This window comes from Muscardinus avellanarius (assembly GCF_963383645.1).
Source record: "Muscardinus avellanarius genome assembly, chromosome: 9".
Classification (NCBI taxonomy): Eukaryota; Metazoa; Chordata; class Mammalia; order Rodentia; family Gliridae; genus Muscardinus; species Muscardinus avellanarius.
In genome coordinates this window covers 23,100,681-23,114,375 of record NC_137795.1, presented here as the reverse complement: position 1 = coordinate 23,114,375, position 13,695 = coordinate 23,100,681, and the positions used below count along the sequence as shown (strand labels likewise).

The following is a 13,695-nucleotide window of genomic DNA, read 5'->3' as shown; positions in this document are numbered from 1 at the left end:
TTTGCCTGCAGTGGGCAAGATATTTGGATGGTATTTGTTGGCATATGGCAGGTTGGTCAACACTAGGATGAAAGGCTTTGAAAATGACATGGAGGACTCATTAACTATGATTTTGATAAAAGATTCAGTGATATTATGCTATAAAAAGAAGTACAATTTTGGTTTTGTTTCTGGTTGCTGGCACAGAGGTCCTAAAATGTGTGTGTGTGTGTGTGTGTATCTGGAGATTAAACCCAGGGCACCTTACCTCTGAACTATACCAATTCCTATTTTAAATTTTTTTTTGTGTGTGGTACTGGGGTTCCTGGAAGCCCTTCTACATCCGGGCTACACTCCTAGACCTATTTTATATTTTTATTTGGAAACAGGGTCTCTTAAGCCAGCGCGGCTGGCTTCGAACCAGCACAATCCTCCTGTCTCTGCCTCCCAAGCGTGGGGATTACAAGTGTGTGCCACCACGCCCGGCCCTATTTTAAATTTTGAAGTAGGGTCTCACTAAGTGTGGAGGGCCTTGCTAAGTTCCTGAGGCTAGCCGTGAACTTACAATCCTCCAGTCTCAACTCTTCCACATACTGGGATTACAGGCATAAACCACCATGCCCAGTTCTGAAGCTCTTATAATTTTCTAAGTGCTAGGGATGCTAGGAGCATCTTTAGTTCTAATATTTGATCTTTGTCTGCAGTTCCTGACACAGAGATTATAAATCCCTTGGAATTTCTTGGGTGGTAGGAACATCTTTTTTGGAGAGTGAAGGGGCGGGGGATGGAGTTAATAACCAGCGATGCCCACATGATGAAACTGTCCATTAATCTCCCTGACCTGCAGGTTTGGAGAGCTCCTGGGTGGGTGAACACATCTATGAACTGGAGGATGGTGTACCCCAACTCAGTAAGGACAAAAGCTCCTGTACTCAGGACTCTTCCAAAGCTTGCCCCGAGTACCTCTTTATCTGGCTGTTCCTCTGCATTCTCTCTCAAAGATGTTCATCTACATCCTTTACAATAAAATGGTAAATGTGTTTCCCTGAGTTCTGTGGGCCAGCAATGGCAAATTATTGACCAGAAGAAACATGGTCCATAAATGCACAGATCATATATTCACCCTATACATTCATTCTATAGATGGATAGGTTTTGAGACAGACGAGATATAACTAAGCAGAATGACCAAAATCTGTAGCAACTGTGAGTCCAGTGATGGGTTGGTATAAAGTCTGACTCCCAGTGGTACTACTAGGTCCTCTCAGGCAGAGGAAACTGTACAGTTAGTACGAGTGACTTAATCAGGCTCTGCATATGAGTTTGGAGTTCCTTGCTTCAAGTGCATGTGGCAAAGGAGCCTCTTTCCTCCAGGTCCTTATATTTCAGATATCTCAGAACTTATATGTCCCATTGGCCACTATGCAACTGAAATCCCATCCTGCCAATTAAGTAACTGTTACTGGCTTCTGAAAAAGGTTTTTGGTAAGTGACTGGAGACAAACTCCTTCTACCTGTCTGTGTGTCCATTGCTGGTCCATTCACATATCTACCTCTTTATCCATCTAACATGTACTGAGTGTTTAGTTGTATAAAATGATATATTGGTGGAGTGGTTTTTACTTTTATTTCATATTTAACTCACTTATTTTCTATTAGATATTTGACTGTGGTCTCTTTCTTTCAGGACAAATTTTAAAAGCTTACCCTAAGTTTATGGCATTGCTGTCACTTAGAAATGAAGTATTTTGCAGAAACTTGTGCAGAATATTGAATTGGAGACATGTTTGAATCTTCCTACAACAGATTTATGAGGGTTTATTTTTCAATTGGAAGAAAATGTACCAAGTACTGTATGAATCTTGTAAGATGGCTGGCTAGAGCAAAAGCAACTCCATTCTGTGAAGGCTTTCTTTCCACTTTCTAGAAAAGTCTTCATATCTTGCTTACTGGAACTCTCCCACATCTTACTTGGCACAAACTACATGTCGCCTTTAGATAACTCACACTTCAAGGACCCCTGCTTTTCTGCCTTAAGAACTATCTACCAGAATTTGAGTTCCTCCCTGATTGGCCTATATAAATCCTCAGGCTGTAAACGTACATGGGCCCATCATTTCCTGGAGACCCCCGTGTGCAGGTTTTATCTCAATAAAGCTGATTCTGCCATAGAGCGGGACTGTCTCCCTCTCTTCCCTCCGCTGATCCTTTCACAGGATTTTTGGTTCTTGGTGAATTGCAGTCTATGTGCATGGTCTTTGACTTTACATATAATTACAATATATTAAAAGTGAATAACTGACATTTAGTCAGACCATTGCCCCATGTACCTTGACATACTTCTATTTGCATATGACAAATATGTGTCTTCACCCAGGGCTAATTATGATTTCTAAAAATTTCTATGTGTGAGTGTATATGTGGATATAATTATGGCCTACTCGGTGAGGCAGACTTACAGGCTTGTTTTATGAATGGTTGTTTAGAGATTTCCCAGCTGATTCCAGCCCATGCAACTCCCCCCACACCACTCAAGGGGGCTCATTTTGCTTACCCTCACCTGCCCACAGGCACATGCTCTTTTATTTCCTTTGACACCTACAAACAGAACGGCAGGAAACTTCAAACACATAGAAAGCCAGCTTGACCTGCTGGCTGAGTGCCTATTGTTGGTTGTTTCAGTCCATGCTACATGGCTCATGCCCTGAAAAATGATCAGTTTCTACCTTCTAGAGTGACAAGACTGACTCAGCACATAGGAACCACTTAAGGTGGAGCTCCACCTCAGCATGCATTGACTCAGGGTGGCTTTGGGGGCTGGTACCCGCCATCTGGCCCTGGGCAAGGACTTCATCCCACTACTGGCCTAGTAGCACTAGGAAATTCTTCAGGAAAAATAGAGGAAAAGAGAAAGGGGAGAGAAATAGAGAAAGAGAGAGAGGGAGGGAGGGAGGGAGGGAGGGAGAGAGAGAGAGAGAGAGAGAGAGAGAGAGAGAGAGAGAGAGAGAGAGAGAGAGAGAGAGATTGCAAGTATGAAACAAGAAGGCCACCATGATTTGTATTGAGCCAGAAAGTATACTTACTGCTGACTAACTGGCCCACACTCAAAGCCGAAGAAGAGGAAGATGAGGAAGAAGAAGAGGAAGCCTGCCGGACGGGACTTTGAGACATGGATGCTTGACTGTGAGCCAGGTGCAGAAGGTTGCCTTGGGTGGCTGCTTGACCCACTGACGTCTGGGAGGGTTGGTGGAGCTACACAAGGGGGATGTAAAAAATATACAAATGAATGAAAATTAGAGAGGAAATGTCAGGGAATAGAAATTTTATCTGGGGTTGAATTTTTTTATTTCTAAGAATATATATTCAACTTTGCAAGACCTATGCGTACACCCCTGTATGTAATATGTTGCTGCTTGCCTTACAGAAATTTGTTAGTAATTCTCAATATATTATTAATTCTTAGTTAGCTTGCTAAAGCACTCGATTTTCTATACTTCTCAGCCATGGCATGTGGCTGTACCCTTTCTGGGTACACTGGACAGGCCTTAAAGTATGTATATATAAAATATAACACAGTTAACTCAGAATGCAAAACTCAAACTTAAAATGTGGCTGTGCCCCGCCGTTTTATCTCATGGGACTGGTATTTGGGAGGAAAGTTCCAACTTGGGCTGAGTGGAGATGGGAACTTTCTTCTCTCCCAGATCTAAGAGTCTGGATGGATTGCTGTGGAGCTAATAAAATGCTCTCTGATGTCCTATAGAAAATTAAGAAAGAATAGGGCAAGTCAGGTAAAAAACATCCCTAATATCTACGGTTCTCATTTGTTCCTTACCACTGTGTGGAGGATTTCCATGCCTTGTCTCTTCCAGGCAACTTGTGGAGTGGATGCTATTTCAATCCCTCATTCATAAACAAGGAATCTGAGGCCCAGAGGGGTTAGGGATTTTATGTTTCATCGAGCTGCTGTGGAAGAACTTGTATCTGGACCTATGAAGTCCAGTTTGAGGGATGGAGCTAAAACTCACAATGCTACAAGAAGAGTTATTAAAAATGTTGTGTGCATTAAAGAAGGCTGTTATGATGTCTGTTTATGTTTTATTCCTTTACTAGTTATTGAAGGACCCTTGCTCTGAGAGGTGGGGGGGACCCAGCTGGAAAGAGGAAGGAAAAAGAAAAGGGGGATAGTCAGCAGGTTCCAGGATCTCTCTCCATCCTGTGTCTTGTCTTTCTAGAAGGATGGCACTAGGGGGCCCAGGATGCTGAGCTGGTGGGTGATTGGCCTCAGTAGTAGCCACCTTTCTCAACTACATATAGCACTTTTGGTTTATAGAGTACTTTCATACCCATCATTGCACTCGCAGAGGTGTGGGAATGTTTTTTAAAAAAGGGCCAGTCTGGGAGCAGAGTTAGATCAGGTCCTGAACTTTGGTGGGAGAGCCACCCCTAAAACAGACACCTATCTTTGACTGTTTCCTTGGTATCTAAGAGCCAGCCCAGGCATTTCTTTTCTTTTTTTTTTTTTTTTGGTGGTACTGGGGTTCCTGGAAGCCCTTCTACCTCTGGGCTACACTCCCAGACCTATTTTATATTTTTGAAACAGGGTCTCTTATGCCAGCGCGGCTGGCTTCGAACCTGCGCGATCCTCCTGTCTCCGCCTCCCAAGCGCGGGGATTACAAGCGTGCGCCACCACGCCCGGCTAGGCATTTCAACTTTATATTTATCACTGCTTTACCACAATGTATGTTCGTTATTTATTTCAACTTTATTGAGATGTAATTTACACATAATAAAACATACCCATTTTAAACAGTTTGATGAGTTTTGTCAAATGAATGTAGCTATAAAACAACAACAATCAAGATAAAAATGTTTTTATTATTTTACCAAGTTCTCTTTCTCTTTTGCAATCAATCCCTCCTCCATAATTTTTCTTACTTTTTTTTTTTTTTTTTTGGTGGTACTGGGGTTCCTGGAAGCCCTTCTTCCTCCGGGCTACACTCCCAGACCTATTTTTTTATATTTTTGAAACAGGGTCTCTTACGCCAGCGCGGCTGGCTTCGAACCTGCGCGATCCTCCTGTCTCCGCCTCCCAAGCGCGGGGATTACAAGCGTGCGCCACCACGCCCGGCCCTTTTTCTTACTTTTAATTTGGCATAATTCTTGAAATGGAAAAATATTTCATGCACCCTTCTTTTATCTGGCTTCTTTTTTGGCATAATGTTTTTGAGATTTATCTTTTGTTGTTGCATGTATCAGTAGTTCATTCCTTTATATTGCTAATATATATATATTTAATTCTCATGCTTTGGGGTTTCTTCCGCTTTGGGTTTATTATGGGAATATGATAAATAAAACTGTTATAAATATTTATGTACAAGTCTCTGTCGTCACTTGTATTTCTGATTCTTCTATGAAAATACCTAGGACTGAAATGACCAGATCACACTATAAATGCATATTAAACTTTCTAAGAAATTCAAAAACTGATTTTCAAAGTGATTGTACAATTCTATATTCCCTGCAGCAATCTAGGAGCATTCCAGGTGCTCCACATTATCACCAACAGTTGGGATTATCAACCTGTTTAATTCCTTACAATATTTCTAACCATTAGATTAACATTCTACTTTTAAGCCATTTTTAGTGAGGAGCTACCTTGGAAATATGCTTAAGGAGGCATTTTTTTCTGTTCTCCCCTGGATAATGACTAAAAGTAACCACCCTAATTCCTATCTGTTCCGATGCAGCAGATAGAGCTGTTATGACTATGATGAGTAAATGGCTGGCTCAAGGCCTGTGGGCTGCTGGACACTAGAATCCAGGTTCCGACTCCACAGTCCAGGGCTCCTCCCAGCACACCACTCTTTCCCTCCTCCAGAATTACCTGCAGTCACGTTTCAAGTGAACACCCTTAGTGCTACTCAGTGTTACCAAATGGAGGCTCTATTATGAACCAGAAATGATCATAATGGACACAGGAATCCACATTAACATGCATGGAGCATCTGCCCAAGGTAATCAGCCAAGCTGCTGAGCACATAATCAACAATTGAATCCAGTACATTTTATACTGTAGGGACACACTTTAAAGATTAAATCTATTTTAATTTACTTAATAAAATCTGATGGATATTTGCATGTCACTCTTCCCCTTCTAACATATTGACTTGTCCTTCTAAAGACTTACTTGGCACAAACTTTATAATTTGAGTTACTGAGTCATGAGGTAGTCTTCAATTTTACCACTCTGTCAATATTTTATTGGCTCAAGACATGTCTGTTAATTCTAGAAGTATTTGTGAGCATAGACAGAATAGCCTAACTACATACCAAATCAGCTCAGAGGTGTCCTCTCCCTCATAACTTTTTTTTATGGTACTGCGGATTGAGCCCAGGGGTATTCTATCACTGAGCTATACCCCACCCTATTTTTTATTTTGAAACAGGATCTAACTAAGTTGGCAAGGGCCTCATTAAGTTGCTGACAGCCTTGCTAAGTTGCTGAGAATTTCACTAAGTTGCAGAGCTTGGCCCTTACCTGAAGCTCTCCTGTCTAAGTCTCCCAAATACTGGGATTACAGGTGTACACTACCATGCCTGGCTTCCTCATAAATTTTTTCCTCAGAAAGAGAGGATGTTGGAGATATCTCTTCTTTTACCTTCCATTCCCCAAACTGCAGAACTTTCAGGTAAATTATGAAAGACAAACTGTGTCTTTGACATGCTTAGAAGTTTAATAAATTTTATATGTTAATCTTCAGAAATTTTATGCTTAAAATACTTTTATAAAGCTGGGCATGGTGGTACATGCTAGTAATTCCAGTACTTGGGAGGCTGAGATAGGATTACAAGTTCATGGCCAGCCTCAGCAACTTTGAGATTCTGGTTTTTTGTTTTTGTTTTTGTTTTGTTTTTTTGTTTTTTTGGTGGCACTAGGAATAGGACCCAGGGGCTATCTACCTCTGGGCTATACTCCCAGACCTATTTTGTATTTTAATTGGAAACAGGGTCTTACTAAGTTGCTGAGAGCCTCATTAAGTAGCTGAGGCTGGCTTCGAACCTGCACAGTCCTCCTGTCTCAGCCTCACAAGCGTGGGGATTAGGAGCATGCACCACCACGCCCTGCCTGAGATTCTGTCTTAAAATAAAAAATAAAACAGGGCTGGGGATGTAGTTCAGAAGTAGAATGCCCCTGAATTCAATACTCAGCAACACACACACACACACACACACACACACACACACACACACACACTATGTTGATAAAATGAGAAAAGGCAAAGCAGAGATTAAGCTATTTTATAAAATAATTCTGGGGCTCAGTAAAATAACAGCAGTAGGAAGATATTATTTAAGTTGATGCAATTAATTTTTAGATATTGGCAATTACAGAAATCATGCTATTTGTATTCCATAATCAATGGCAAAATTATAGATGTATAAAGCCTAAAACATTGGAAGTGGCCACAAACACTGTAATAGTTTACGAAAAGGAAATATATAGGAATCTGGGAACAACTGGAAGCATGAAGAAAAGCTTACTGCTTTTCCATCCTAGAGGGATAGGGAAACTTTAACATTTCTATAAAGCTAGATGTTTTGTTACATGGGCTTAGCCTTGAAAGGCCAAATCTATGGATTTACTGTTTGCTTTCTATTCATTTTTACAATCATTGCTTTTAATCCTGGCAATAGCCTTCTTTTTATGGTATTGGTCATGTTGTTGCAGAAGAGGAAATGGAGATTTACAAAGATGTAATGACCTACCTGGAACAGCATGAGCCCAGGTAAGTGACTCAAGAGCCATGATGCCTGGCTGGTCTCAACTGTTCTGTCATTGGAGATGAGAGGATTCAGGTGAGGGAAGCGGCAGGAGCTCTCGTTGGGAAGTGTGGGAACAAGTGAGGTATATTCAAACAGGTAGTGCTTACCATTTGAACACATCTCATTTATGGTATTTTTTGTAATGTAAATTTTTAGATATTTTTCTAGTTTAGAAATTATTCTCCAGAAGTCCCAGAGTATTTATAATATCATATTCTTAAGAAAATGCCAACCTCTTAGGATGCTAGAGGACTATCCAAAATTTCATTATGATTTTAGTGTCATCTGGGGACACATCTCAGATTGCCTACCAATAATCTTTGTTTGATGTAATTAATTCTGGTTATTTGTAGATTTCCCAAACTTACTTTTATAATATTATATCCCTTTAATTAATGAGTTTGTTTTACTTTTATACTTTTATTGTAATGGTATACCACAGTGAAATTTAAAGTGACCCATTTAGACACACACACACATTGCTTGGCATATTTTGCAACTTTTAAAATTTCACCATATTTTCTGTTTACTCAGTACGCTACTAGACTGCGTAAAGAAGCTGAAGTTGACCTCCTGTGTCTGAGTTCTATCTCTGTACTAGCTCCACAGCCCTATTTTATTTTTCATTCTGAAACAGGGTCTCACTAAGTTGCTGAGGGTCTTGTTAAGTTGTTGAGACGGGCCGTGAACTGTGATTTTCCTGTCTCAGTACTGAGATTATAGGTGTGCACCAGTACTGGCTCAGGTACAGGATTACAGGCGTGGGCCATTGTTCCTGACTTTTTTTCTTGCACTTTTGCTCTTTCAGAGCTGTGAGTCAGGTGCAAATAGGCTGAGAGCCTGGGGAGTCAGCATGTGAGGAATGGGGAGGAGTAATGTCCATCCACACACAGAATGACAAACAGGTAGGTCTCAGAGGCTGAAAAGCTTTATGCCCACTGCTGGCTGTCACAGGCTGGCTTTGTTGGTTTGTTTCTATTGGGTGGCACTGCCGGGGTATTTCATGTATCCAACAGAAGAGACTGAAATAATAGCACAGGGGAAAGGCTTTCTTGATTTTGCGTCCCTGTGTCTTCAATGTATAATGCACTTTATCCTTAATCATCTGTTTCAGTTTCTGGAATAAAGCACCTTCTAATTAAACTTATGATTGATATAAAAATGAGTGGGAGTGGCAAGTGTCTTGTAAAATGGAATAAAATGCAGAATGTGCTAGATAAGTTGGAAAAAGGAGTGCCTATAAATGGTAAAATTCAAATGGGGTGAAGATAGAGAAATAAATTTTGGGAAGATAGAGAAATACTCTCCAGATCTGCAAAGGCACGGTGGAGGGGGTCTGGCCCCATATGAATGTGCCAGGGAGCCATGGCAGAACAGAGGCAGAATCGTCCATTGACTCAATGGACAGAGTAGACGCAGCCCCAGAGTCCCAGAAGTCGAGCACTTGGGAAGAGCACCGGGACTCTTGGTCCCTCCCTGCTCTGGAATGGCACTGTTCTGAGTCGTTCATATCTTAGAAGAGCTGGAAGAGGAATTCAACCAGTGGTTTCAAGAATTATCTCTACCAGAATCACCAGGAGGACTGGCAAAAAGCAGATCACAGCGTCCTCCAACCCCCACAGTTCTGATTCAGGTTGGGGTCCACCTGTGAGCTGGGCCAAAGAATTTGCATTTCTAACAATGTGCATTTCTTCCACACATTCTCAGGTGATGCTCCTGGTGATGGTTGAAGTTTTGGAAGAAGTGTCTCTTGAAAAAAAGATGAAGAGAGTGGATATATGATGTCTAGACGAGAGAAGTCAGAGTTCAGATACAATGAGAACTTTTACTAATTTGAAGGGTATAATGAATACCGGACCTTACTGAAAAGTTTGTTCTACTGAAAACAGGATAAGAGGTACCTGTTAAATTCGCTGAAAGTCTTAAGTTTGACGTGGGGATAATCTACCATGAAACATTTTGAGGGCCTCGAACATTATAACTTGTGGAGACGTCAGCGATTATTGTGGAAAGTTTGGAAAAGCAAAGTGGATGCCATCCTTTGGGCAGGGTTTTGGAGACTTATTTCTTCCAGTTCTGTTCCATGACTCTGAAACATCACTTTAACATAAGTAGGAAGGAAAGCTTCATACCGATGGCTCCAGTATATACAATTTTTTATCTGTGAAAGAGTAATGGTTGGAAACGCCAGGGGCCTCAAGAAAGAGAGAGAAAGCAGCATCCCTTGCAGCAGCCACTGTGAGGATGGATGTGAGACGCTAGGAGAGTTAGAAGGACAGACTTGGCACCGATGCCCACACACAGGCTGGATGACCAACGTGGCCGTAGACAAGTTTGGCTCACACAACCAGAGCTCAGCAAGGACATGTGATGGAGCAGGAGTGAGATTTTGGTGAAGAGCAGAAAAGGAGGGTAAAATGCAGTTGAGATAGTGAGGTGGCAGAGTGTGGAGAGAGAAAGGGGGTGAAGATCTGAAAAGAGACGAGTAGAGAAGACAGCACTGTGTGGAATCTCTTCCCAGGCTCTCCAGCACGCACAGATTTGTGACATAAAGAGGTGGAGAGACCCAGAGTGCCTGGGCTGGGCTTCTCTGGAAGCATGGTTCTGGGATGCGGGTGCTATACACAGTGAAATGTGACAATTCCAAAGCAATTAAATGAAACACACGTGACTGTGCCCCCACCATAGGCTGGGGCCCAAACTGCGTGGAGGAGGCTGAAGCTGCCTGGTCCCTGCTCTGCAAGTGCAGATTCTTAAGGCTGAAAATCATTGAAGCCAGGAGGAGAGTAGAGAGGAGGAAGAAGTGCAGTGACACTTAACAGGGAGAACTGGGGACGGTGGATCAGTACTGAGAGATGGATGAGCAGGATTCTACCAGTCAGGAGAGGTGGGAAAAGATATTCCAGGGCACAGAACACACAGAAATCATGAATTATGTCAGTTGAACCTGGTAAGAACTTAAAAAAATGTGAGACCAAAAGGTGAGATGCTGAGATGCACGGCCTGAAGGACCAAGGCCTGCTTTGTTTTGGGACCATCCATCTAGAGAAAGCCCTTCACCATCTGAGATCCCCTGTGGATGGATGGAAATGCCTTGTTTATGTCTCCCTGTGGGCAACTCCAAGAAAAAATTGTGAAGCAGTGATTCAGGCCATGTCAGGAAGGGAGGTTGATTTTTAAAACCAATGGGACATTTTTGCATTTACTTGAAAAAGTGGATAGATCTGGACAATCACATTACGTTTGAGAGAGTTCATATAAACAAAGTAGCTTCCACTGGCTTTCTATGAGCACCAAGATTACTTTCTGAAGAAAAATCGAGTGCCTTCATGGATGGTAGTCTGCAAGTATTATAGGTGTGGTACTTAATTTTTGAAAGATTTCAATGCTTTGATATTACAAATTGTAGTTTTCTTTTCAGGCATCTCTACCCCCTTCATGATATTAAAAACTCCCCTTAACTTTTGTTAGGATTTAGTCGCAGGAAGAGGAAATACACACAAACATTCTGCCTGTGCGGCTTATGGAGAAAACATTAATTCAGACTCTCAGGAGACACCATGGGAAGAAGTTGGGGTACTCATAGCCACTGCAGTCACAGAATCTCAGGCAGGGAACAAAAAGTTACTTTTTAGTTCCACTAAAATATTCTTGTATTAGGCAGTTTTTTCATGTGCATAAATAATTTTTTCTCTCTCTTTTTTCATCCAGCCCTTTCTGAATTTTATTTCCTTGTGTCGCTCACCAAGGATCTCTGTGCAAACTACATCTAAGGCTATTGAATTCTGGTGTATTTAAAAAAATACTATTTGTATTTCAGATGACATATTTGTAGCTTTTTCTCAATCTGATATCACTGGAATAAATCATCATCAAGAGTGGAGAGCACTTCATTCTAGATTTTATTTGGACTCTTAAAGTTAATGGCAAGCAGATGTAAAACAAATTAATGGTATAATTATTATTATATTTTGAATTAAAATGGATCACTCTAGGTCATCTGGTCTGAGATCCCTGTAATTTACTCTGTGAAAGTGGACTTCCTTTTAAGGATGGGTTAGGGAACTCTGCTCCTGTAATTTATGACATGTTTTACTGTCAGAAGTATGCTCTTGTGAGATCAAGCATTTGCCATAAATCACTTGAAAAACTAAATTGAGAAACTTCTCTACCAAGTGATAGAAATCCTTTATTTTTTAGAGGTTGTCCATATTATATTTCTTGAATGTAAAGGATAATATTTAAAGAAAAAAATTGAAAACCATTACCTTTATAAGTCTGATTCTGAGCTTTTTACTTTTTGACTGTGGAAATTTTATGATCCTTAGAATCACAGCTTTTATATCTGGATTAAGACATGTACATTTCCTGTTGATTTGTCCAACTCGTTATCCTTACCTTGTTTTAACTAAAAGTGTTTTAACGAGAAACACTCGATACCAAGAATTAAAGTCATTCACTTATTTTTATCATTTCCATGATATTTCCGGGCAGGTTCATCAGTGGTCTCCTTGCTTCTTGGGGGCACTAGAGTAGATCTCTGGCCATGCCTTTGAGCAGGCCTGTTGGTGCCTGCCATGACTTGGGGATTTGGGCTGTTCCCATATCAGTCTTTTCAGCTGTGCTCCTGTCTCTCTCACTGCAGATGTACACACATAGGAGGTGCATGCACACACCAGAGAGGGGCACACACAGACAATGACAAAGGGAATTTATGCAAATTTTAGTTGTGGCCTTAATGAGTTGGATTTGCAAGAAGCTGTTTCTTCCTAGTTGCTAGACCTCTAATTGTGCATTGAAGAGTCTGGTGAAGATGGTGGCCAGAGAAGCAGAGAATCCTCTTTTCTCTCAGTAGTCACAAGGTTTCATTACTGGGCTGACAGGAATAGCGTGAGAAAATGTCTGAAAGGTGTTTGGATGCCTGTGAGGGACTGTGGAAATGGATTACCAATGGCCATTGGGGGCAAGGAGCTGGAGTAACACCATTCCTTGGTTACTTCCTTCTTTTAGATATAAATGCAAATGCCTCGATACTGGAGCTGTAGCTTAATGTAACAGCAAAATTCTATCCTCCACACGCCTACCTCTGAAATTCAAGGGGAGTGTGAGAGCTATTTCATATGAAATGTTAATAATTTGTAACTAATTCATCACCTTTTAGGCAAATTAGAACTTGGGTTTGCTGGCATAAATAATTTTTAACACATTGTATGAACATAGGCAACTCTCATTTTTCCTTCTAGAGATAATTATAAATGTAGTTGGAGCAAATAGAACTACAGTTTAAAAAGCCAACGAAACATAGCAAGTCTGACTTCTTGAGGAAACCATTTAGGAGGTAGAGAAGCAAAGGATCCTTGTAAATAGTAAAAGAGGTAAATCAGCTGAGAGGCAGAGGGTGGGAAGTCCTCAGCAATTGGGCCCACTTTACTGTCTGGAATCATGTTGAGGAAGAAGGTGCTGGGATCCTGCTTCTCTCGCTGACAGGCTTAGATTTAGGGCAAGAAGACAGAGATCTCTTGTCTCCAGGAAGTTGGTTCCACCTGACTTGTTTTTTTCTCGGTGCTGACCTCCTGGTGACACTTATTGCAAATCTTGGGTACATGTTTGCCTAAGTATTTAATGAACGAGAATTTCCTTGCTAGATGGTAGACTCCGTGAAGGATGGCTCGTATGTCACGGTCTAGCTTCCTGGTCCAGTGCCTGACCCATGGTAGAGGGTCGTTAAATATTTTTATAAAACAAAATTAAAAATATTAATTGAACAAACAAATGGATCTTCCAAGCAAAGCCTCTGAGTGCCGCCAAGAACGGGCTGTTTTCATAGATCAGAATGCAAAGGAGGTAGTGGCTGGGCCTCTGGGAGGGTTCTTTTGCATTGTAATGTAA

The 13,695-nt window shown here is 41.2% G+C and overlaps 1 protein-coding gene across 1 annotated transcript in view; it reads right to left on the bottom strand.

Annotated features, from left to right (window-relative positions):
* The window catches only part of POU6F2 (POU class 6 homeobox 2), a gene marked incomplete at its 5' end in the record, with an annotated part of 485,527 nt that overhangs the window by 11,053 nt on the left and 460,779 nt on the right, over positions 1-13,695 (bottom strand). Inside the window, one exon of the mRNA XM_080701414.1 lies at positions 3,062-3,230. Coding sequence (XP_080557540.1) covers positions 3,062-3,230 — 169 coding nt within the window. The remainder of the gene's footprint in view (positions 1-3,061; positions 3,231-13,695) is intronic.